The sequence below is a fragment of the Cariama cristata genome, unplaced genomic scaffold (assembly GCF_000690535.1).
Source record: "Cariama cristata isolate BGI_N322 unplaced genomic scaffold, ASM69053v1 scaffold7252, whole genome shotgun sequence".
Lineage (NCBI taxonomy): Eukaryota > Metazoa > Chordata > Aves > Cariamiformes > Cariamidae > Cariama > Cariama cristata.
Genome location: NW_009602033.1, coordinates 1,287 through 27,905, shown reverse-complemented (window position 1 = coordinate 27,905; position 26,619 = coordinate 1,287). Strand labels below are relative to the sequence as shown.

Genomic DNA, 26,619 nt, shown 5'->3' with positions numbered 1-26,619 from the left:
CAGCTATTTTGTGGCTGCTGTGCCCTTTCCTTCAGTTACTAATGAATTAATCCCTGTTAAAACATTTTCAGATAAGAAATCTCAGTAGGTTACAAGAATAACAATATATTTCTTTTAAAAGGGAAAATAAAGCAATATTTTTGGTAGGATAGTGGATATCTCTACAGGCTTTTACTCAAACTCCGTGAAACAGACAGTGTTATTTCTGCAGCTGAAGATTAATTTCTGTGCCATTATCAAATGTTACCCTTGAGGAATTAATTGCATTTGTATCTAATATCCAAGTCCTATTTATATAATCAAGCAATCTGGAACAGATAAGCCCTTTCTTGGGAAACCTCTGCTGCTCAACAATATTTGACTTTGCCTCAGACAGGTTATGGCCCACTGGGAACTGAGGAGCTCACTAAAACATCATTTGTAATGCAACGTGACAAATCCCGGAGCCAGGGCGATAATCTCTGCAAACTTTGTACAAACAGTCCCTTTGTCTCAGCAAAAGTGATTAATGGGCTCTGCAGAATCAGCATACGGCCCTCTGTATTAATTACTTCAGAGGGCTGCTAAATGGAAACCCCAAAGCCTGCAAAAAGGCTCTGAGGGAAGGCTAGGGGATTTGCAAGGCCAGGCTGGATGTGGGGCCCCGTGCTTTGGCTGCAAAGTGGAAGGGGTGCGCGGCAGCCTGAACTGCCCCTGGGAGCCCTGGGCACAGCTGCAGAGGTGGCCTGGGGTCCCCAAGGCGCAGCTCCACAGGGAGCCTTAACTTTGCCTGTGCTCAGGGCAGCGAGCGGGATGGTGCTGGCTTGTCCGGGACGGGCACATGGGCACTGAGCTGGTTCTGGGTGCAGCTGTGCTCCTTCAGGCACTTCTTGTCCCTGGGTCAGAACCGGGATGCTGGTGGATGAGCAAACCTCTGCCCAGCCTGGCTTTAAAGTAGAGATGGGGAGAGCAGTCAGGTGGGAACCAGGAGCTGGAGGGGATGTGCTCATTCAGAAGGGACCATGGTTTGCAATATTACCTCTGTCTCTGCCATAACTGACGTGATTTAAAATGCATAGGCCCTTTGTAAATTATTGCAGCCCTACTGCAATGAGTGAAATTGTGCCAGTTTATCTCCAGGGAAGATCTAAGCCTAAATGTTTTACAGAGAAAGAAAGAACATGAGGAGAGGTGTACATTTATCTTTGCAGGACGTCCTCTGGGCCTCATCCAAGGGGAAAACTTGTACGTCTTGTCTCAGGACCTTTAAATCCTAGCTGTGGCCCTCTGGTTAGAGACCCCCACAGAAAAGTCTTAATGAATTTACCATGGATTTTTTCTAATTTGTTAAAAATATGTCAAATCCAGTAAGGCACGCTAGCCTGCCTGTGTATTTTTCACTTGTCCCACAGAAGTCTATGGCAGAGATATCATTGCCTACCCAGCCCTCTATAGTTACTCGGTGATGGCACAACCCCAGCTACTCTGCCAGATGTGATGTATTTATTCCCAGCAGGCTGAACTCCCAGTCGTTACACCATAAAAGTGATTTCAACTGGAAGAAATAATTTGGTTATTCTGACTGTTCAGTGTGATCCGGTGACCACACGGGACTTTACTGCACTCGGACAGGAATTATATTGCCTATTGATGGTACTACCTCAGGTGTGGAGCCACCCTGACTAAGAAAGATTTGACCCTCTCTCTCTTGTAATAGCCTGTGACTGTGATGATGGATGTCAGCAAAGGAGGGGCACAGTTCCCTACCCTATGTTATACCCAAGGAAACAAAGGCAGAAATAACTTTTCCAGTTTACATGCGAGGGGTAAAAATGACAGCATTTTGGCTTCCTCGGCTTGTGCTTAAAATAATGTCCTAATCAATTCTTAAAGAGTGTGTTCATCTGATGGTCACCCTCTTAACTGCAGCAATATACCAAAGTGGATAAACATAGGAAAGGGTACCTACAGGGACACTTTGCACAGTAGGGTGCTTAGTACTGGGGGGGCAGTTTTAAGCATAGGGAAATGAATAGGACAGTTTTTCACTTGCTCAAAGCACCCACTCTTTAGGCATTAAACCTGATTTCTAAAGGCACTGATCTGAGTGAGATTTAGAAACTCGAAAACTTACAAATCAGCTGTAAAGACAGTACTAAAAATCCTACCAGTTGTCTGTCAGGATCTTCAAGCACCTTTAAAAATGTGGCTCTTGAAACTTCACCAGTGAAGCCTGAAATAAATCTCCACAGGTAAAAGCTCACTGTTTTCATTGCACTACTCTGTCTTGAGAAGAAAATGCACTAAAAGCTTGGAAAATAGCATAGCATTTAATTTTACAGAGTATGTTCCCCTGAAATTGCCTGGATAAAGGCAGGGCAGCAAGAAAGTCACAGCCACAGCAAGAAGGCTGAGGTCTCTCTTCTGAGGAATAAGACAGGCTGAATTTTAAAGGGACTTTAAATAAAGATGGAAAGGAAGCTGGCTTTTCCTTAAATTCTGTCCCTTGCTTTCACAAGAGCTTGAAACAGGACTAACACAAAGTAATTCCTTCCATTGCCAACCTTGGACTCCAGTTTGATTACTTGCTGCATTAATTTAGTGATTCTGCGATTTGAACCCATTGGTTTACTGGTTTAGTCTTAATAGGAACCCTGATGCAATCATGGGATTGTTCTATTTCTAATTAACATAGCAAAATTAGCAGATTAACCCTTGCTGCCTTAAGAGTAAACTCCCTTGCTCATTCTTTTCAATCAAACCCATTTCAATAAAATCTACCACACCAACTTACTCTATCAAACTGCTCCATGAGTCAGAAGCTCAAGTGTACATGTAATTTAGAATAAGGTATTTCCAAGCCACTTGGTTCTTCCTTCAGATTAGCACGAATCCCTCATATAATACATGGAGAGGGAGAGCAGCACAGAAGGGAGCATGGAAAACAAAGCTGAAGAGGGAAAAAAGACCTGTTTTCTCATACTACTTATTTTTCCAGAAACATGTTATTGAATCACGTAATTATTTCTAGCTTAACTACTGGCAGGTAGAAAGGGTTCAGAAAGATGATTTAAGCATGGACAAAGTAACTGTTCTTACTGGTAGATGGATATCCAGGTGTCAGACTATTCAGTAGGGTGGCTTTAAATAATGGTCATAGTTCATGTTTGTACAGTACCTTACAGTCCTCTCTGCCTTCTGTCACATTTGATAAGGAAATAGTCCACTTACTGTATTGAAATTTCAACTGTAAGCCTCTGTAGAGAGTAATCATACCTTTCTAGGGCATTTTCCTTTCTGGTTATCTGGTGCTATTATTGAACTTTTCAACTCCTTGCCCATGCTTTTTGCAGCATGAACATAGCTTTTATTTCTTTCTCAGCACTCTTTCTGTTAGCTGTTGCTCACAGAAATCTCCAATACTTGATGCCCAGGAACAAAGTAAGGCTGCACAGTCCAGGCCTGTGGAGCTCCTATCTTACACAGGGAGCTCCTCCACTTACTGTTGTGCATCCTTCTGGCACTCTCAGAAACATGCTAGTTTTCTCCTTCAGTTTCCCTGGCCCTACAAGTATCATATTTACATCTGGTACTCTTGTTTATCTGAACCAAAGCCAAAACAACTCACAGTAGGCTGAATACATGCGTTTGTAGATGAAAAGCTCTATGAGTTTGTTCTCAGATTTTATTTTCTGAATCAAACAATGCATAGAAAGAAGGAGGATAATGGGTGTATTGTTTGCCTAGAAAAAGTATGATGTCTGTAAATGAAAAGATGGGTAAGAAACAACCAGAAATTACCAGAATGTTGATGCAGTTCAATTTCAATCTCCAAAACTACAAGCAAGAATTTGAACTGCATCTCGATGACTTGTAAAAGAAACTGGGGCAATGACTACGATGAGCTTGAAGCTGCTCTAATGAAATCATTCCATCAGATGTGTGCAAACAGCTGGAAGAGGAAAATAGCTGGTGTAAAGACCCTGAGGTAAATTGCTCACCAAGGTAACCGAAACTGCAGAAATATATCAAATTATTTGAAGTTTCAAGGAGAAAAGACAGCTGCTGACCACACTGGTGCAAAGGAAAAGGCAGCTGCCAAAAAAAATCAAAGGTTATGAACCATGAAATGTCCACAGCATCAACAAAACAGATCCTCTCTTCTCAGCAGCTCTCGCTGGGACTTTTGCCACTTCTGGGAGCTCGCAGAATGGAGGAAAATCAGTGGCTGGAGGTTTCACCGAGCTGGCCCTGCACATTCACACAGAACTGATGACAAGGCTGCTCCAGGCAAGACCCTACTCGTCCCTGTTGTTGCAGCTGGGATGCACTGGGGACTCCTGAGACCTGCCCTGGGACCCTGCTGGGACAGCGGATGGTGGGGAGGGAAGGTGGCTTGGATCAGCCCATGGCATGGTTTGCCAGAAGCCAGTGCGGCAGCCCCAAGGCTTTTGTTTTCCTGTATTTGATGTGTTATAGTAATGCTGTCAATATTTGAGCTAATTTTTGATGCAGAACAAGTCCATCTGCTCCCTGCTAATGGAAATATTTCATTTATCGTCATGCTTTTTCCAGTTTTCAAACTTAGGCTGCTGAGAGAGCTCAAAGATAATCCCATGCATCTTGTGAGTGGGATGGAGCAAACAGAAAGGCCACAGCACTGCTAGCTCACCCACTCAGCCCTTCAGAAATCCATGCTTTCCTGATAAAGTGCTTTACAAACTAATATTATACACCAAAAAGATTAAGCTTTTGAAATTAAGGAAGCAGCTGCATCACAGCTTGGTGTGCAGTGGGTAAACAGTAACTGGAAAAAACCCTGTTTAATATCAAATGCAATGGGAACTTTATAGCATATTGTAGGAGACACTTGGTTATTTTAAATCTTGTACAATGGACTACCGTCACCCTATTCACACAGATACACAAGTAAATTAGACGATGCTTAATTTTCTGTATCTCCCACAGAAGAGTAAGAGACTCAGTCAACTCAGCCAGAAGAAACATGATTCCCAAGAGTTCCCACAGTTTCAGTTCAAAGCTCAGATCAATAAGGTATTCCTGTGCCTTAGAATCAAGACTTGTAAACATGTACTTGCCACCTGATTCTCTTTGTAATATTACCAGGGGGTACGTCTCAACAAGTGATAACTGGAAAACAACCACATGTGAGAAATCACCTTCCTTCAGAAAGGAGACAGCCAAAAATAGAACTGAGCGGATCACAGCCCAGGGCGCTCCAGGATCTTTCCCCATGAATGAGAGTGAGTGGAAATGAAATGGCGAAATCAGAGCTAGTAACAGCCTGCCTGCTATATGTGACCTGTAAATTGATTTTAAAACATTTCCGACTACTATCACAATTCAGGCTGCATATCCTTATTACCTGCATACAGAGGGACATTTTAGAGGGAAATGGGTGGCTTTTTTTCTGGCTGTACCTCTTAATAGGTATGAGGTATCCCAAATCTCCATGGCTTGCACACTGGTTATCTGCTATGTGTCTTTCTGTGCCAAGCACTCCTATTTCAAGTTCAGCAAATTGTTTTAGGAGTAATGAAGCTGCCATTTACATCAGACGTGAATGCTGTGCCATCCCTGGCTTGGTGCCAGGAAGCAGGATCCTTTGTGCAGGTTGGAGCTTGACAGGAGGAGATGGGCAGGATGGGTTTCAAGAAAGTAGTGGGGTTTAAGAGCAGGAGACCAAACCCAGAGTCTGTGCAGTCTCATACCCTGCTTTCAACAACCCTGGGGCTGGGTGCCTGCAGGTTTGGGTAGGTGTGGTGGTGCATTTCCCTCCTCGCTTTTTCTGGGCCTCGCTACGATTTCAGAAATCCATGCCTTAGCCTTCCTGTAATGAGTTGGGTGGTTAAGCATCCCTTGATCGTACCAGAAACTCTCTCACAGCTAAGGACAGAAAAATACTGACTGTACTGGCAACTTCTGTCACCTGGCCAAGGATGGGAGCTCAACAAAGCAGGCCTCGGTACATCTATTATCTGAATAGAAACTTGAATAAACAGACCTTGGAAGTCTGAGAAAAGCAGGTCTTGGCACATCTGAATTGTAGCTCAAGCAGAACATAGTATCAGTGCTACTGGAATTTTGAGAGCTCCAGGAATTACTGACTTGGATTTGTGGCCAGAATGGAAATTAATGACTAAAGTCAATCATCTTGCAAACCTATAAACAGCGGGCCTAAGAGAGACCCTTTGAACTCTCCTGGACCGCAGCGGGCTGCAACCAGCATCTCCCTCTGAGCGGGACAGCTCTCAGAGCTTGCCGAACTCTCCAGTTTGCAAAGTGTGGAGGATCGTTGCTGAAAACAGACAACGGAACCTGGGCTGAAAACCCTTCAATTCTTGAGACTCAACCCTCGCCCACTGAGAAATGCCAAGGCATTTGAAGTGACTATTTCACTGAACTCGAGGGGAATTTTTCTAATAGATGTACCTTTCTTTATACATATATAACTTTATACATTTATTTCTTTATGCATATATCTCTATACATATATATGTATATATCTCTCAGTGTTTGTGTGCATGCATGAATCAATTCAAATACTCCATAACAATTTAAGTGACTGTTACCATCATAGTACTTCATAGTTGTTAAATGAGTCAGTGATTAAGTGCTGTTAAATGAAAAGTGCTCCTAAATCCTACTGCTAAATACCCCACTCCTGCTACCTCTTACACATAAACCATTGGCCAAGTCTGGGACTAGGGGTAGATCCAGTTGCACCCAGACTCCTCTCTGAGAAGCAGTTTAGAAGGCAAGGGGGTCTACTCTGAACCTCATAACTCATTGGGAGAGTCTCCCTTACCCCTTCCCCTTTTATCCCTGGTCTCTGTGTACCACTCTAGCTTGAATTTAACTTGATTTTTCCAGTGTACACCCTTTTCATGTAGTAAGTAATAAAGTGAACCTTACCATTGAACTTTGTCAAGTCGCCTTTCTGTTAATTCATATTAAAACCATTTCTGCTAATACCTTTGATGGTGACTCTTTGGGCGACCTTAAAACCACTTATTCACAACAGTAGGACAAGGTATCCCAGGTATCTGCACGTCTTCTTCCAGGAACATGTCTGGTCACCAGACTGACCACTACACAGGTCAGGTGTCTGTACATCAGGGTAACTTATTTCAGCATCAAAAGCATTTTCATCTTGCTTCTGACAAATTTGGGGGGAGAATTAGATACACTCAGAGGACATCAGAGAGCCCCACCGTACCTAGGTTGCCTGCATATCTGGATGGAAGCATTGTCCAAGGAAGATGCAGTTTTGTCTAAGGTTATTTTAAAGAAGGATCAAACATCCCATACAAATTATTTTTTTGCCAGATTAATTTCCCACAAGAGTTTTTTTCAATGTAGCTGTTGAGCAGGGCAGCCTGACAAGAAGAAATCTGAACTGCAGGATCCCAGGACAGGCTTCTATTACGGCACATGTCCTCCTCGCTTACCTTCACCATGCCAAACACCTTGAGAGGAGAGTGACCATGAAGATTTTAACTGGGCATGGAAACAACTAGCAGACAACAGCTACAATAGGACAACAAAACAGGAAAAAAAAGAACAGACTAGTGATCGGTATTGAACCGCAATATTCACCCATTGACCGATGATCTGCCTAACTCCCTTCAGACAGCAAGTGGCTTGTGCCTGAGACAGGCAATTTGCCCATGTCTCTTTTAAAACTGAAAGACACCATCGCTTCTATCTATCTTGTTCAACCTACAAAAAATTAAGGGGCAATCTTCCTTCTCTAGACTATGGTTTTAATTGCACCAGTCACTTGTAATGTTTGGTAGGTTTATATTTCAGGGAAATGAGATACTTTTCTGTGCGCCTGTCTCCAGTAGCAGTCTTAGCATGGGTGGTGTGTCAGACGAGGAGGTCCCTGCTTGGACTCCCTCCTCCTCTGATAGCTAAAGCAAAAGGGCAGCATGTAAGTTAAGTGATCAAATTAGCCAATCACCTCAGAATGATAATGTTTGAATGTTATTTGTGTTCTCTCAGCATAAGGAATAAGGAGAGAGTGAAGGAGTGATCAACACCAGCCCAGCACAGTCCTGTGGAGTAACCACAGTGCTTGGTTGCACAGGGTCGCATCTTCCCATGAGGTGATGAGGACCATTTTTCCACAACACCATTTCTGTTTGTTACAGTGCTGGTGGTGAGTGAGAGTGAGCAGTGATACAACAGTGACACAACGCCAGCTCCCATGGGACAAGATCGCTGGTATTTCTGGCCAAGACCATAGAGTGTCCCCCAAGACAGCTCAGCTCCATGGTCCCAAACTCCAGGACTGAAGCTCCAACTTCACTGAAATCCACAGGGAAATTTCCACTCACTTCAACAGTTCTGGCATTTCAGCCAATTTTTACTTCATGTGACATGATGCCACACTTTCCCAGAGAGATTTTTTTTGTCCATGTAGCAAAGTTTCCACTAGTATTGAATAGACTTTCACTTGCCTTTGGCCTAGAGCAGGTGAGATCTCCATGCTTGGACAAAGAGAAAGAAACCTTTGTCCTGTCATTTGAATTTAATAAAGGAAACTAAAAAGAGATAGAGGAAGACAGAGCCACAGCTGAGGAGGCTAGGACACCTGAAATGAGAAAGTCCTGAGGAGGTGGAGTATTAGAAAGACAGTAGGTCAAAGCTGCACATTGAATTTATCAACAGGCTCTGTTATTTTTTATACAGTTGTGTCATACATCCCATGGATGTTTTCTCTAAATGAGTGAAGTGTATGGCAAGCTAACCTTACAGTTACGTGTACATACAGGAGTAAAATAACTTGTCCTAATTTTTGCCAGAAATTTCTGAGTATGCTAAGAACACAAGGAGATTTTTTTCTGATTCCACTTAGTGTAGAAACATTCTTTTTCAGTTGTTTTATAATAACCCTGCTCTGAAGGTGGGACATCAGTTGGATTCATTGTACTTCATTTGTCAAGTTTGCAAAGATGCACAGAAGACATCCCTTGAGGGATGGAAAGTTCTGATACTCAGAGAAATAAAATTTATTATCTACTTTGTTGGTGTAATGGAAAATTTTATTACTTTCAGAAATATATTTCAAGTTGGGAGACAAAGGTTTTAGGCACATCTTTCAGAGAAAATTGTGGTTTATTGAAAATGGATATAAAAGTAGATTGAGTCTCTTCCCATACATTAATGCAACATACCTTGGTCTGCTTCAAGAAGTCTGTCCAGCTCATGAAAAATCTGAGCTTGTATAACTGATAGTCAGGTTTGTCAGGGGACATCCTACAAGTAAGCCCAGTGTTTACAGTAAAGCATCCTGAACATTGGGAAGTTTCTGTAAAACCAGGCAAAAGAAAACAAAACTACACAATCAGAAAATCCATAGTTACTGGAAAAATATATATGACAAACACCTAGGCAAAAATCTCAAATGCAGTAAAATAATGTAGCAGCAGGAGCTTCAGCAGACAAACTGGAACTGGTGTCTTGAAGAGATATGCACAGTTTCGTCTTCTGTTCTTCTGGCAGTGCCTAGATAATCAGCTAAGATTTGATACCATTGCCTGAAAGTTAGTTAATGTCTCAGAGTAAAACGCCATCCTCTCATGTTAATGCTCTTACTTGCCAGTAGACTTGCAAAGCAGAGAGGGTAGGACATCACCAGTGAACCTCAGCTGTGGTGGGTCTCTTACTTAGACAGTACTCTCATTACCAAGAGTGTTCGAGATACCCATCTCAGTGCCATGAAGAGATGCAAAGTTAGGTCCAGCACAACCTTCTGATGGCCTGTAATTGGCACCACTGCTAAGGAAGTTGTCTGTCCTGGATGCTGCTCTGGAGTGGTGACAAACTGCATCAGACCTGCCTGAGCCTCCGGTAACAAACAGTTTGAGAAATGGCAGCCTCCAAAAAAAGAAAACAGTCTCTTTCTGAAGGATATCAGGGAGTCATGCTGTTGTTAATCTGGTAACATAAAAAAAAAAAAAAAGGTCTTTCACTGTAGGAAAACTGTTGCTCCTCCCCAAATTCTTCTGAACAAATCTATTCTGCCACATGTTCCCAATGCTCACCAATTTAAACGCCTCTGCAAAATTCCCCTGGCCTCAGTGTACATCATTGCCACTGTCCCTGTCTCCGTGCTTCAGGTCAGGCAACATCTTCCCATACTTCACGCATAGACAGTGCATGAATGGCTGCCTGCCCAGAAGGTTTCCTGGCAGACCTGTGTTGGAGTGAGCCCTCTTCCTTCCTGCTGCCTTTAGGACCAAAAGCACCAGGTTCTTCCTTATGTCCCTATGTTTCAGCTAACGGATAGCGTTTTGTACCAGGGAACAGGCCATGCATGGACCTAGGGTAGCAAACAGCACTCATGTACACTTTCAACTTGATGGATAATCTGAAAAACTGGAGTATTGTTTGAACACTGCTTCCATTGCATCTGCAAGAGAAAACTAGGAATGAAGTGATTCATATGTGGAAAATGCAGGAGGGAACTCTTTTAAGCTGCTGGAGCTGGATTTGTGATGCTTCACTAAGCTAAGTGTTGTGCCAGAAGTGCCCTGGGATGGGAATTTATGGGAGTGGAGAGAGAGCAGTTGCCAGAAAGGGTGGGAATAATAGTCCTCCAAGGACTTTCTTGTAAAGAACATTCCCTGCTGGCTGTTTCCCAACTCGACAATTTTAAATGAGATTTTATACTCTCTGTCTGGGATATTTAGCTCTTACAGATTGCTTTTATCAGTTGAGTAGTTTGGGTGATTGCCTTTGCTAGCTGTGATGACCTCCAGGGAAGCTAGCTTGGCCTTTCCTGGGAGGTTTGTGCTCCGGTGCTGATCTTCTAGCTTCCTCGAGCCTCCTAAAATCTTCTGAAACCTCCCCTGGCTCAGGAGCAGTCCTTCCCCATCCCGCCTGGCTGTAACCACCAGCCTGAGAAGCACAGCTCCTTCAATAGGAAGCTGGTGTCTCTTATCACCTGGAGTTCCCATCACTTTTTGAGTGTGTGGATGGCCTTGCCCTCTGGGATTTCAAATGAAGACTCCAAAAAAGCTAGTTAACCTAAATCCAAATCAAGAAGGAACTAGACAATTACTTTCAAAGTTTTGCCATGTATCTAAATTATGCAGGAACATTGTTAAGATGTGGCCTGATTCTATCTAGCTGTGTGAAAAGACCCAAGAAGCCTCTTCTGCCTAGAAGACCTTTCAGATTTGAGGATGGAAGAGGAAGGAAATAGAAAGAGTCTCAAAATCTGTTTTCTATACAACTAAACTTCTCCATGGCAAAGAAAGCATATGGTATGAATGCAGACACTCATTAGTGCAGACCTTTGGGAGACACCATGATTAAGCAAAACAGCGCCAGATGAATATTTGAGAGAAACAACAAATTGTGAGTGCTGGAGAAAAATAACTGAGAGCCAAGTGACTACGGTTGCAGACTTATTAAAAGAATATTCAGGAATGTGATTTCTGAGAAAGACTTTTTCCGAGAAAGTGAGACCAATCCAGGCATGGAAGGAGTAGGTTAGCTCAGTCCTCAGTGGCGGTGCGGACAGATATTTAGGTTGGTGGCAGAGAGATGATGACATTTTTCTGTGGACTGTTTCCACCTCATAGTACTTTAAATGTTTCAAGAATTTAAGATCCTTCGCTGGACTGCTTAGATTTTTGGTCCTTCTTTTTACAGTGAGGTCCTCTAAAATTAAAAAAACAGCACATAAATGCCATGAAGACAAGTTTCTTTCCCCTTCCAGAAGGAAATATGGAGTCACAATGGAAGATAAATACATGTGACCTCACACACATCCTTCTGTCAGCAGTTTTCAGGAAATTAACTCCTTTAAATCTTCTTTTCTTGGCCTTTTGCCCACTGTTACATGGCTTTCATCAAGAATTCATACCTACCAGACTTTACTGTGCTTCTAAACCATAAACCTGAAAAAGATCTAATTTAGCTGGTTGGAGGAAAAAAAAATTTGGAGAAACTACAGTTGTAAGGGATTATTTTAAATGCTAGCTACTTCTGCTACATTTAACTGGGATCTAGAAGCTGTTTATAGGAGGATGTGTTTTAAACACGTGCAGACTATGTATTGTGGTGATGATTTGTCAAATTATGAGCCAATTCATTCTGCAATCAAACTTCATAAAGGTAGTGCCTCATTGCTACCTGTACCTTTTGGTTAAACTGGATTTCTCTACCCTGTGTTCAGGACAGAATTATTTTGGACAGCATTAATTAGAAGCTGGAGTTTTCAAATAATACACAGTTTTTGTAGCAGGCTAGTCCCATGACCTTAAAACATTGTTTTTTGCTTTAAATGTCAGTCCCAAATTTACTGTAACATTTTAAGTTACCTCTCTGTATTTAAAACCCGATGCTAACTTAGTACATCTTCATTGGAGTAGGCGGAAAAGAGTCATGGACAAGCATTCATTACTCACATCTGTGTAACATTCCAGTGAAATGGGCTTGATGTCTGCTTAAAAGTTGCATTGTTTTCACATTCCTACTGTAAAGCATAAAGACACCTTTTTTGTCCATGGGCTTTTTCCTGGTACTCTAGTCTGATTCATACCCAAGTGATGAAGATCTGATTGTGCATCAGTGACTTGGGTGCAAGGACTCTGTCCTAACTGTGAGGGTCCTGGTGGGAGATGCTCTCTCAGCCTTACTCCTCACCTCTGCCACTGGCAGGTCGTGCTGTGATGGGCAACAGAGTATTGGCTTCCCTCTGCAGTTGCAATGTGCTTGAAGTGACAAGATGTAGGAGTGAAATGTCAGGGCACACACCTCAATCATCTTCACAGGGTTCTCTCACATGGGCTTCACCCTGGTTAGCCACAGTTGGCTTTCTAGTAGGACAGGATGTGAAATTCCTCTGCCGGAGCGTCACCAATGAGTGGTTTAGCATTGCTCAGAGAATCACCATCAAAGGTATTAGCAGAAATGGTTTTAATACGAATTTATAAAAGTGCAACTTATCAAAGTTTGATGGCAAGGTTCACTCCATTACTTACTACATGAAAGGGATGTACACAGGAAAAATCAAGGCAGAATCGAGCTAGAGCGATCTACACAGAGGCCAGAGATAAAAGGGGCAAGGGAGAGCCTCTCATCGAGCCACGAGGTTCAGAGTAGACCTCTTTGCTTTCTAAGCTCCTTCTCAGAGAGGAGTCTGGGTGCGGCTGGATCTACCCCTAGTCCCAGACTTGGTCAACAGTTTATGTCTAAGAGGTAGCAGGAGTGGGGTATTTAGCAGTAGGATTTAGCAGTACTTCTTCATTTAACAGCACTTAATCATTGACTAATTTAACATTCAATAGGATTTACTATAGTCATAACAGTGACTTAAATTGTCATGGGGTATTTGAATCAATTCACACGTGCATGCACACAAACACAAAAAGAGAGAAAGATATATATATAAAGGAATAAATGTATGAAGAGAGGTATAATTGTTAAAATTTCCCCTCAAGTTCAATGAAACAGTCACTTCAAATGCCTTGGTATTTTTCATTGGGTGAGGGTTGAGTCTCAAGAATTGAAGGGTTTTCGGCCCAGGTTCCGTCGTCTGTTTTCAGCAACGATCCTCCAAACTTTGCAAACTGGAGAGTTTGGTGAGCTCTGAGAGCCGTCCCGCTCAGAGGGAGATGCTGGTTGCAGCCCGCTGCGGTCCAGGAGAGCTCAAAGGGTCTCGCTTAGGCCCGCTGTTTATAGGTTTGCAAGATGATTGACTTTTGTCATTAATTTCCATTCTGGCCACAATCTAAGTCAGTAATCGCTGGAACTCTCAAAATTCCAGTAGCGTTGATACCATGTTTTGCTCAAGCTACAGTTCAGATAAGGGATGCACCAAGGCTGTTTTGCTTGAGCTACAAGGCTGTTTTGTTCAAGCTCCAAGGCCTGTTTTGCTCGAGCTTCCAGCCTTGGCCAGGCAGCAGATGTTGCAGGTACAATCGGTGTTATTCCCATCTTAGCTGTGAGAGAGTTTCTGGTACCATCAAGGGATGCTTAACTGCCCAACTCATTAGATAAAGGCTAAGACCTGAATTCCTGGGATCGTAACGAGGCCCAGAGAAGGGATGGAGGGCATATGCACCAGGAGATGGAGGAGAAGCAGAGTGGGCACTTTGTAGTCCAGGTGACTTGTCAAGTGCCATTCACGGAGGAGTGCTTACACACGTGTCCTTGCACAGTGCATCCCTGAGGAAAATGTCAGCTCCTATGGAGCAGGCAAACCCTGAGTCAAAGGCTATCAGGGAACTTTCAGCAGCTCACAGTTGACTACCAGACTTGGGGCCGCTGCATAAGAGCATCCATTTTCCCTTTGGCAGAACACTCAGGCTAAGGTTTTTACCTGTGTACTCAGAAATGATGCGTGAGCCTGTCGCTACACTACAGGAAGGCAACAGCTGTGGTACCTTTCTCGAATAGTGCTGTCTTCCTCAACCAGGCACAAACATTGATACCATGTGCCCATTTCCTTCACAGATTAAAAGTTATAAATCATATGTACTGCACTGCAAAGTATCCAGGCATTTTGCAACCCAGCTCCTCTTACCGTAAGGAAGAAAGTGTTAGATTGAAAAAATTGCTGTTGTTTAGTTGTTAATTAAAACCACACACATTGATACAAAACTAGAAGTGTCATACTTAGGAGGTAGGAGCATGTAACCACCAAAATTTAAAGAGCAAGAGTAGTCTCGTCTTTCCTTCCAGTATGGTAAGCATGTTTTGGTTGTGTTTTTCCACTGGTGATGCTTATTTGCATGTGAGGTAAAGGCGTGCTTTGCTTTACAATACAGAATGAGCACACGTAGCCTTGGTTCCAGAAATCTGATCCTTTGACGGAAAAAGTCTTGGCCCTAAAATTAAGCAGAAAATTCTCTGTTACAGCTGAAAAGCTGGGCCTCAGGAACCACAGGGAGGGGTTTTGAAGAAAGACCACAGAGACAGCATGTTCATGTTTGTACTGTGGATCTTTTGGGCAGGCGGGTAACTTCGTCATCGCCTTGTCCCAGCAGCTGAACTGCAGGCCCTGGCTCTCATCCGGCTGAATCCAGCTCCACAGCTGGCAGACCTGAGCCTCCATCTTCTTTGTGATGAAAACTCACAGTCCTCTCACTTTCAGTCCAGCCTCAGGGCTTCAGAATCCTATGGCTCCGCTGTTTCTATGCCCAGCACATCTGGCTGGATTTGGTACCTGCTCTATTTCCCTCGGGACGTGAATGATCTGCACCTCACACTGAACCAGAAGAGCCTTTTCCTGATAGAAACGGCACTTACTGAGTCATCAGAACAAAGTCTGCCATAAATGCAAAATAATTTTAGGTAAGCTTATATGCGTACCTATCTAGCTAGACCTAACGCTCGTCTCTGAGGTAGGCTCAGCCTCCTCCTCCCCAGGTTCTTCGTGTTGGGAGGGATCTGGATCTGCTCTCCAGGGAACAGCTCTTGGTGACCAGGACAGGGAGTACGAGCTGCATCGAAAACTTCCCTGCAGTTGTGTGCACCAGAGGCTGAGCTGCTTGCTCAGTTGTGCCTCATCAAAAGCAGCTCGTTGGTAAACAGTAAAACCTGTCAAACACCTGCAACACTCCGGTGGTCATGTCACCCCTGCCAAGGGAACAGCACAAGCCAGACAGGGGAACAACAGTGGCTTTGCTGCTGACGTGAAGGATGGCTTAAGCATTCCTGGTACATTCCTCTTGCATGCAGCGGGTCTGCTCTTCTTGGGTTTGGTTTTAAACCTTTTTAGTATTAGAGCTACCTGCTCAGCTCTGAACAGAGCCTCCCTGTAATCCCACAGGCTCAGTGGCGAAGGCGACAGAGATCCCAGCCCCAATTCGCACCGCGGGGAACAGCCTGCCACAATTAACAAACTGGAACTGCTTCTGCCAGATGTTTAGATGAAACTTAGCACTGGAAGCACCCGGTGTCTTCTGCACTTATTTCAGTCTTGAGAAATGATCAAGGAAAACCTGCAGCTTGCGTTGCTAAGTAGCCACCACCATAACAAACCTTTTTATGCCTTTTCTGGCTCATTGCTGCCTCCCTCAGCATCATCAAGACTAGCTACAGGTTTGCATTCATGTAATTACAAAACACAAAATGGTACATTTAGTTTATTTTCAGGGTCTCTCATCAGTTATTTGACCAATTAGAGAAACACTCCTAAGTTAAGCATCAAATTTGGCTTTTGAATCCAAATGCGAAGTTGCTTCTATTTTTTCTCACAGCATTGACTGTGGTTTCTTATTCCTTAAACATCAGCATTTATTTTGTTTTGGAGATTAGTCCCGTAGTCAAGGAATATGAGAAGCAGTTTAATTTGTACGAAACCAAATTTAGCTGAACTTTTCTGCAAAAATGCTCAGCAGTGGAACGGTTTATGGTATCCCAATCCCTTCATTTCCGAGTTAACAATCCACTGCGATGTGTGGTACATGCTGCCTGGAAAGCACGTAGTGGTGCTAATTCTGGCTTACTCTCAAGTAAGATGAGGACTGGATGCATTAACTTTCACAAAATGAACAGAAAGCTAGTGCAGACACATCCTCTGGCAGAGGCTGGACTTGAGCTCTGTCATAGAAATACCCAATTTGAGGGAGGACATTCAACTTCTGCCTTGGAAAAGCAGCATATTAATACTGGTGTGCAAGCTGATGATAAACATGCCAATCCACCAGTTTTAGCCAGTGCTGGAACTCCTGAATCAAACAGCATTACTGTGAATAATTTTCTTATACTGATTTAACACACATGCAAAGCTGGCACAGCCACCTGTAAAAGCAATCCTTACCCCTTCCCTTCTCTGTTCTCCTGCCTGATGCTTCTTGTGTTATGCTGGCACAAGTTTCTGTACGGCTGCCCAGTACACAGGATGTAGGAACTGATCCAGCTGGAGAAAAAACCCGTGTTTCCTTTGGTGGGTTTTACCCTGAATCAGTTCCCACCATCCCCAAACCCAGATAACTAAATTGTACAAATAATCGCCAGCGCTACCTGGGCACTGCAGGGCAGGGAAGGGGAAAGTATTCCAAGAAAGTAGCAGAACAGCTTTACTTAGAGAGGAGTCCTTGCACAGAGAACGCTACTGGCTTTAAACCCCCATCTGCTCTAGAAGGATGCTAAGCGTCATGAGCAAATCGTGTTTCTCATCCCATGTATTCTTGATCAATGTCAAACAACATTTACAAATATTCATGATTAAAGGTCAACCACACAGCCCTCAATTGTGTAGTGTTAGTTTCAGGCTATGTTATAATATTTAATGTTTTTATTGAAAACAAATTTGAGCAAACAAGAAAAGCAGGGGTGTGGGGATGGGAGAACATGTAGAGACCTAGCTCATGACAGCCAAGCTACTTCTTGTGTCCTTCCTGGCTGCTGGGGAATAGCTAGGGCCAAATGAAATTGGAGGGTGTGTTCTCCCAGAAAGTTTCTGGCACTTTATTCTACTTATAACACAACATTAACATTAATGTTTGGCTAATATTTTCTCCTAGCTAGTTTTGGGATTTTTTTTGGACTCTGCATGAAAATGTGAATGTTAAAACAGCTCCTGTGAGAATAATAAGGGAAAACCTTCCCTTTTTCTACCTCCTGTTCTTGTCTCTCCAGTGGCTTTATCAGACCTTCAGGGGTTAGCAAGAAATGCAGAGAGAATCGTCCTTTCTTCCTTGTGTGTTGGGACAATGTTTCCTGGTCCTTTAGCTTTTCTATATATTCATCTTGCAGCAGTTCACAGTATGTAGCCTAGCCAATTCTTGTAGGTATAACAAGGGAAAAATCCTTGAAAAAGCACAAGCAGGAACATGATAACCACTTAAGAAAGTATGTTCTATGAGTAGCGGACACTTGAGAGCTTTGGAAACAGAAAGACTTACCAGAACCCCACTCCCCCTGCAAAACAGTAAGCTGTTACGTACCACCGCACAGACACACATGTGGTAGTGGGATGACAATAACGTGGGGTGACAAATAACCCTTTGAAGTTTGCCTTCCTCTATTTGCAGGTGTAGGAGCATGTTAGCTGGAAAGACCAAAGCAGAAAAGACAATCTAGTGTCTACAAATGACGGGCACAACTTAACATCCTTAACACCATATCCCTGACCCTCCAAAGTCCCTGAAACAAAGTTGCAGGTGACAGCTGTCACTTAAGTTGCTAACCAAATTGGTTTAAAATCCTGAAGTGTGAGCTCTAGTGATACATTCAGCCAAAACTTTTAGCTAAGTTAGAATCTGCCTTATAAATGTCTTGTGAATTACAAAGAGTCCTCTACTCATAGCCTTCCCAGAAGGGGAGAGCTATTTAACGTACAGATGTAGATAACATTACCTGCCTGACTTCCTCCCTTCGGCTCCAGTTGGAATGAGAACGGAGCTCTCTCGAGGGGGAACTGGAGCAGTATGTCTTCAAGGTGGTCAGACACGCAGGGCAGGAATTCATTCAACAACTGAATCTCCTCGCAGGAGTATTTCCTTAGATTCACGAACTGTTTTCCTCTTCACCCACCAAAAAGGAGTAATTTGGAAAGCAGGGCATGCATAGTAGTCACTGATGTAAATATTTTAGATTTGCAGACAGAACAAACCTGCTGCCACAGGGGAAGACTGAGCACTGAGGTATTCACAGCAGCTCCTTCCCGCACTGGTGTGCTGTAATGCTATAGCCAAACACACTAGAGACATTCCAGCCTGAATGGTAAAGCAACAAGGAATACATTTTACAGTAATGTTATCGATCAAATCTGAATGCCTCACAAGATCGGTTTCTGAGGAGTAGATGGTGTTACTTACTGAACTGCTAGGAAAATGGCTTCTTACCTAGTAAGAAATAACTGAATGCTTATAGTTGATTGTTTTAATATCATTTAGACATTTCTTTGAAGAGCAACTATAATAAAATGCAGATGCTGTACTCTAAGTACTGCAATATCTTTGTAAAGAACAGCAGTCATAGGGAAAATCAAATAAATGCCGTGCAACAGATAGCCTTTCTGCATCTCATCATCTGTCTGCACAATAACAGACTAGGGAAACATACTTCTTGTAGATACACGACTAATATAGGAGCAAATGCTTTCTCTATCACCGTTCCTTAGACCTTATTCAACAGCTGATCAGTATGGTACTGCGAAGCCTGCTTTTTAAGAAATGTAAGTCTGTCAGTACTACTTGAAGGCCATGTTCAAAACCAGTAACAAATCCTGTACGTTATAAAACAGAGCTTGCATTCATTGCCTCAGATTATATTTAATGTCATCAGGCATATACATTTGCACAAAATCAACTTGTCATGAGTGCTAATCACAGTGGCATACCAAAGAGGAAAACTGATGACAAAAATGTCCAAGATTATTGATGTAAGAGAACAAAAAGGCAGAAAAGCTACCTTTCATTCTAGTTCGAGTACCCGAGTTCCCATATTTCTCTCCCTTACAGAGCTTTAACCAAAGGAATGAAAACAAGTCCTTATTTGCTGGTGCAGGCAAGCTGTACACATACACACACGCTCAGGCTGGCTCAATACAGACCAGCCTGCATCCCACAAGACTTATGGCACAAACAAAATCAGCCCGACTGCTTCCACAGGTAGCTCAAAAGCAGCGCAGTCACTTCTGCGTGAAGCCCAGCTTAAGTCAGTTTACTGGATCCAGGCTGGTTCCTCACCTTCCCGAGACAGCCAGTGTCAAACAGAATTCACTACGCCAGGCTCCATATAAGCTCTGCAGGCACCCGAGTGACTCCATGGGAGATGCACTGCTTCTGTAGGCTTGGATCCAGGTATCTAGATCTACCAGAGTGCACAACTTCCGAAGCACTGACATACCCACACGCAGAGGCTATTCTAGAAGCAAGGGAACAACAGCAGAGCTGAAAGAATTCAAGCTGGGTAAGTTCTGGCATTTAGAAGGGACTGGCATGGAGATGTAACACATTTTAGAGACAGTCTCCCCTGATTTTCCACATAGACATTCCTAGCATAGAATGCTTTAGCACAACCACAGTATGGCCAGGAAAATAACTCTTCCTTCCTAATGGTAAGAAATCTATTTACATATTCAAGCTTAAAATCTCTCAAAGAGCTAAATTGTTACACTTCCACTCCTAATACCAAAACAAGCACCCTGTAAATGCTAGGTCCCTATTATGTAAATGAAAGGTGATCAAACAAGATACAGAGCTAATACATAACAGCTTATAACACAACTTTTATTAGAAAAGTTATACATAACAGCATCAACTATTTTCAAGAATATTAACCGTGAAAAGCAACAAAACCAGACTAAAAATGTGTAACAAGAAACTAATGACCTTTTCTATAATTAAACATTCAAGTTATCTACAATGTCTCTTTTTACAAAGGGGAAAATCATGGTTTTACAGGCACATCATGTTGAAAATAAAGCTGCAGTAACTTTATACAATTAACTTTTTCAAGGATTATTAAAACATGGTCATCATGTAGTCTCAGATTTTTTAAAACATTCACATAATTTTACAGTTGAGTATACACTGAAATTTCAGAGTCCCAAAATTATTTCACAAAAGTGCCAACATTAAAACCAGAACCTTCACTGTGAATAATTTTGCCCTAAAAAAAGTTAAGACAGGTTTCCATAATCAACATATTCACATAATTTCTGGTGCTATCTGGTCTAACAGTAAAGCTTCATTCTTTGAAAGTAAAATCAAATGGGACTTCTTTTGCAAAACCGGTAAAATGTTTTGAACACAGGAGTGTGCATTATTGGAAAAATTGATACTAAAACCATAAATATATCCAAAGAGTCATTAATACACTACACAATTAAGTGGAACTGCGCCTGTTTGTACTATATATTCAAGTTTGTTGCCCTTTCAGTACGGGTGGTATCTGAATTTAGCATCTTTACAAAGGCAATCTGTTCAATTTCTCTTACTCTTATCTTCATATGCCTGCTTAATAAAAATCAGATAATTTACAATCTAGAAGTCTGTTTTAAAAAGTCTGGAGTTTATATACAGCTCTAACAAACCTAAAGCATTTTGATATCTTAAAAGGTTTAAATGAAATGACTAGAGTTTTTATTTGATGCTTATTAACAGTAATTAGCCATTATCAGTAGTGGTCCATAACGAGGTGATAAGTGAAAAGGAATGTTTCGTCTAAAATGTTTAACATATGTTCTGTCCTTTCATGTATGCAACAGTATCACGTAGAGGAAGTGCTTTCCACAGACACCCGTTTCCCCTTAGCATCAAGGGCTACAAAAAATCTGACTGCAAAAATGCAGTGACAAAGCAAGCTGACATGTCAGGCACTACCTTTCATATTGGCAGCTTTAATAGACCCACAGTATGCACAAAGATCTAGAGAAGGGGAAAGAAACCCACTACTATGAGAAGCAGACCGAACATTTTAGACGAGTTTGGCAAAGTTTTTGATCAGACAATAGGTTGGCCATTCAGGTTTACTTGTATAGGTTAAAGATATCACTATTGAATCAACTAGTCAAATTACTGTAAGACATTTTCATTGATACTCAACATTACATGCACCAATATTGCACACATCTGCTCTGAGTTGTTAAAACAATCTTCATCTGGGTCCTTGAGTTGTCTGGTTTCTGCAGCTGGAACTCAAGCCACCCACCCCAGCAGTTTCACTAAAACTTTAAGTGGTAAATTTAAAATACAAAACCCAAAATAACCCAAAAAGAAAACCAAGGACTTTATACAGACAATAAAATCTAAATTTTCTGCAACGGTCTTGTGGGCCCTACAGATGGGGCAATATGTGTACGCACTAGTGAAACAAACACTAGCTCTGCTGTATCTAACCATTCAAATAATATGAAATCGGGGACCAGGTGTTGCAATGATGTCACTGTAAGGCTCCTCCTGTGTCAGCTCTATAGCTTGCTGTTTTTTAAGTACCAGGAAACTGTAGAATTTTGCAGCTGCTTGTTTTCTATTCGTATTTCTGCACAGCTCAAGCAAACTGATAGATTCCGCTCCAGTCTTAGCAAGAGCTCTCTGAAAAACACAAACATTGATACCACAAATTAAATAAGAGAACTACATTCAAACAAGAATGTCCCTTGGCAAGATTCTGTTTGCTGTCACCCCCAGAACACTGCAAGGGACTGGGAAGGACTCAACATTGGATAGGGACATTACAACATGTACATGAAAATTTCTGTATGGATCTTATCCAAGTGAAACCAAGTAAGCTTCCCAGAGATGTGTGAAAAATCAGTCATGAATCTGTTGAACTTACTCCAGAAACACTGTAGTATAGCACAAGATTATTTTTTTTCCTGCACCAATAGCTAGCCAGTCTTTTTTTACTACAGGATAAGTACTTTTAAATGGGAATAAAAAAAATCCTGGTTTATTTCTCAAAATAAAAATAACTCAAAAAATAATCATGATCTGTTTAAAACAAAATTTCATTCAAGAGCTAACATTCTTTGAAAGATGCATAACTTTCCCAAGGTGAAAGCATGTTTATTTCTAAAACTCCTTTGTTTGTCTGAAATTAAGTACCCAAAGTTGCTTACATTTTTTCAAAATCTTGGCCAGAATATAAAACTTTAGGAAAATACATCTGTTTGCTGGCTAGAACAACAACTGACGTCTTCAATTTAAAACAGAACCGTCTGCTCTGGAATATCTACTAGATGAAAAGATATTAGGCTGGCCAAACCAAATTACTTTATAATAAACAGATCTTAACTTCGAATCCCATTACAGATGTTTCAGTCATCCACTGTGATGCTCTTTCGGGCACATGGAAGAAAGGCTCAAAAATAAAAAAAAAGCTACACATGGTCCAAAGAGAATTCTGAAGCTCTTTTCAGAAATTGTGATGAAACATTCACAGAGGAAAACATTACACAACGTTACCAACTAAGCATCTGTATACTTTAAAAATTACTTTTAAGCAAGATTTGTACTGGTTGGGGCTGGGACAAAGTTAATTTTCTTCACAGCAGCTCATATGGTGCCATGTTTTGGATGGGAGCAAATGTTTTTGTTTTGGAGCAAGTAGGCTGGGGGTGCACAAGAAGCTGGGAGGGGACACAGCCAGGACAGCTGACCACAACTGACCAAAGGGGTATTCCATACCATATGGCATCATGCTCAGCAATAAAAACTGAGGAAAAGAAGAGGGGTACGTGCACGCATTTAGGGTTATTGCATTTATCTTCCCAAGTAACCATTACGTGTAATGAAGCCCTACTTTCCTGGAAATGGCTGAATGTTTGCCTGCTGTTGGGAAGCAGTGAATGAATTCCTTATTTTGCTTCACTTGCATGCATGGCTTTTGCTTTACTTATTAAACTGTCTTTATCTCAACCCACATATTTTCTTGCTTTTACCTTTCTGATTCTCTCCCTCATCCCACTAGAGGGTAGTGAGCGAGCAGCTGTGTAGGGCTGAGCTGATTACCAGAGTTAAACCACAATAACAGTTTAAAACAATCTTACTTAAACTAGCAGAGTTCTTGCAGGTGTGCAGAAGAACTAACTTCAATGACATTAGTTTACAATGTAATCTAAACTAAATTTACGCATATTTAAGTGTCATAAAGGCTATTTAGGAGTTTAAAATTAAGGTTTCATTGTGTAGAGATGTAGGCAAGTAATTCTTACGATATAACTCTAATAACATTTTCCAGAAATGCAAAGTTTTTACTTGATTATATCATACTTTTGAGAAACTTAAAAGAATATGAAACACTACTAAATCTCAGTCTACTGAAAACTCAGCAGCATTGCCCTCCCCTCGCCCTGCCCGAATCCACCATACTGGAGCTTCAGAGATACAGTAATGACAATGACCTTTTATCAAAAGAGATGGACCCTATCAATTCCACAAAAAAGTGAGGATGACTTTGGAAAACCAATGCAGCTTAGAGAGATGGACTGAAACACTTCAGTGACAGTATAATCTCAGGAGTTGCCAAAATGTTTAAGGGAACGAATGCATAGCAACTGCAAACTAGACTGAGAGGCAAAGGTAGTCCAAGAATATATGAAGTACACATAAGGAGACCTATATGCAAACGGACAGCAGTTTGCACTTAAGTTCAAGGCTATACTAGGCGTGTTCAATTATCAGGAAAAGAGCTCTTTACTTCGAGCAAGCAAAAATCCATCCTACACAGATTATCTGTCTGTGCAGACTGAAGCCACATGCTGAAAAGCAATGCTGCACCTCAGCCACGGTCAGATTCCCACAGTTGTTACACACTCAGCTTATCATAGCATGGAAATTTTCAAACTAGCCTAGCTGGGAGTAAATATCCTGTAAAATGGTTTTATCCCTAGAACTTGACGGGCTTTGCCTAGGGCGACATACCACAAAGTCAGAGGTGCTAAAGTTTCATTAAAAACACAATCAAACCCAATTATTTTAAAATTTGAATTTCTGGGAGTCTTACATGTACACCAAGTGTGGACATAAAGGTTAAAAAACACTTAAGTGAAAAATTTTACTTCAGATGTCCTTTGGAAAAAAGTGACAATTAGATTATGGTTTAATCAATTACAAGCAGGTTTTTTTCCCCTCTAACACAGAATTGCTATTTTAAGTCTATAACATCTACTGCAAAGAAAGATCTTTCTTAACCTTTTAACTCAGGTCAAAAGCACTGGTGGGCACACTCAAAAGCTATTTTGAGATAAAGCAAATTATCATGTGTACCTGAAGTCCATGAAGCATTTGTTGAGTCCGCTTGTTCCATCTCCTTTCTTCTTGATCCTGATCACCCCCTGTGCCGTCTTCTTCCTGCAAGCAGCCAAAATTCATGCATTTAAAAAAAGAAAAATCTTTTCATCCATTGAGTTATGAAATGAAAGAGGTATTTCTCGATATCACTGCAGCTTTTTCTTTTCATCAAGCCAGAAGGTTTAGACAACTCAAGTCAGAGGATACATTTAGGAGAGGCAGGAAGTGACACGGAGGAAGACACACATGTCAGCTGATGTACCGTAGCAAGATTGCCTGCCACTACAATTATACCTCCAAATGTTATGCTGACAATTAGTAAAACAAAGAAGTTCAGTCATGACCGCTGAATGATAAGAGACGCTTCAGTCTAATCTAGGATTGCTAGTACTGAACATGGTACCAACAATGCTTTTATTTTGCAAATATTAATAAACACAGACATGTTCTCATTTCACTGTGGAAACAGAACCATTGAAAAGGAAAATACATTGTTGCTAAAAGCTGCAAAGGCCAGCTGTAACAACTCAGCTCCCTGTGTCCTATGAAGCACTCACCTATACAGAACAGTATTTGTTTATGGAAGTTGTGTTATATATGGCTTTTAAAGTAAGAACTTCATTTCAAATCAGCGATTAAAAAAAAAAATCACCACAAAAGCAACACATGCAAGCAGCATCTGCTTTGTTTCCAGTCTTAACTCAAGAACCTCAAACTGTGCAGAAAAACTGTTTGGCCAATTTTTTTATTTCTCAAAATTAAGTCAGCATGTATTTCTTCCTCTGATTGCATGACTTTTAAACTAACATTTCTCTACATCCAGCAACATCCTGAAGCACTCAGGCAGTTGGACTAGATGATTGTTGTATGCCTCTTCCAACTGAAACATTCTAGTCTAACAGCTTTTTACATTGCTAGGAAAAATCATCTTGACTAAAGTAATTCACATTTCTTTGTACATGTGACTTGTTACAGAAGGAAACTTCACACATCCAGATACATTCTTTTTCCAACAACAACAAAACAGTTTTTAAAAAACTAATTTAATATTATGCATTTTGGGTGTAAAATAAAAGGAGTCACTGAAATTTGTTTTGATATCCACAAAATATTAAATATTGTAGCTAAGAAACAACTTCAGTTATCACGTTTTAGGATGTGGATGGGTTTCTACTTTTATTAAGCGGCATGAACTATTTAAAAATAGAACCATAAAATTTAAGTTCAAAACTTCTCGTATAAGGCATCATAAATATAGTGGTTTAATCCAACCATGTGTAAGAACTGGAGAAACCTCTAATTCAAAGCAGAATATATATGCAATTTATAAATGGAACAATATAAATAATATAAAATGGTCATGGAATAATTTTAACATCTACATTTCAAAAGGTTATCATTTCCCAAGTAAGGACTGAAGATTGATTTCTTATGCCATTTAATGAATCCAAAGTCAAACGGTGCTGGGGAACACACAACCCCTTTCTACATAGAGTTCTTACCTCCTCTTCTTCCTCTTCCTCCTTCTCCTTTTCCTTCTCCTTCTCTTTTTCTGGCAGAAGTTCTAGCTCTGGTATTAGCTGGCAGATATTTTGGGGCTCCTCTGGAGGCATTTCTACAGGTGGTATTTCCAGCTGTTGTGATGGTGGATGCTTTAAGAGTACAAAATACAGTTAAACCGATAGCATCATTTCATCAGTGCTTTTACAATAGAATGCTGATGCTACAAACCAGTGTCACAAAATCCAATTCTGTACATCTTAGCCATTTGTCAGAATTTTTTGTTTTTGAAAAATGAAGTGCAATTTGTTTTGTTATGTTTTGCCATCCATACATGTATTTTTAATCCTTTAGATTTTACTCAAACCAGAAATTATGATACCACTATACTGGGAAAAAGGCTTTCCAA

General features: G+C 41.4%; 1 protein-coding gene across 1 annotated transcript; it reads right to left on the bottom strand.

Annotated features, from left to right (window-relative positions):
* Nucleotides 1-20,183: 20,183 nt before the first annotated feature.
* On the bottom strand, nt 20,184-26,356 carry LOC104157273 (double-strand-break repair protein rad21 homolog). The gene is made up of 3 exons (XM_009694556.1): nt 26,213-26,356; nt 24,687-24,770; nt 20,184-22,010 (listed from the first exon to the last, which is right to left on the bottom strand). The coding sequence occupies exons 1-3, from the start codon at nt 26,321-26,323 to the stop codon at nt 21,819-21,821; spliced, it is 387 nt and encodes a 128-aa protein (XP_009692858.1). The 5' UTR covers nt 26,324-26,356; the 3' UTR covers nt 20,184-21,818.
* Nucleotides 26,357-26,619: the final 263 nt, after the last annotated feature.

Excerpts from the sequence above, each read along its gene's own strand:
- LOC104157273 (XM_009694556.1), bottom strand. The coding sequence starts at position 26,323 with ATGCCTCCAGAGGAGCCCCAAAATATCTGCCAGCTAATACCAGAGCTA. Across the intron at positions 24,771-26,212 it reads AGGAAGAGGAAGAAGAGGAG|GAAGAAGACGGCACAGGGGG; the intron begins GTAAGAACTCTA and ends GGCTGCTTGCAG. Across the intron at positions 22,011-24,686 it reads AAATGCTTCATGGACTTCAG|AGAGCTCTTGCTAAGACTGG; the intron begins GTACACATGATA and ends TGTGTTTTTCAG.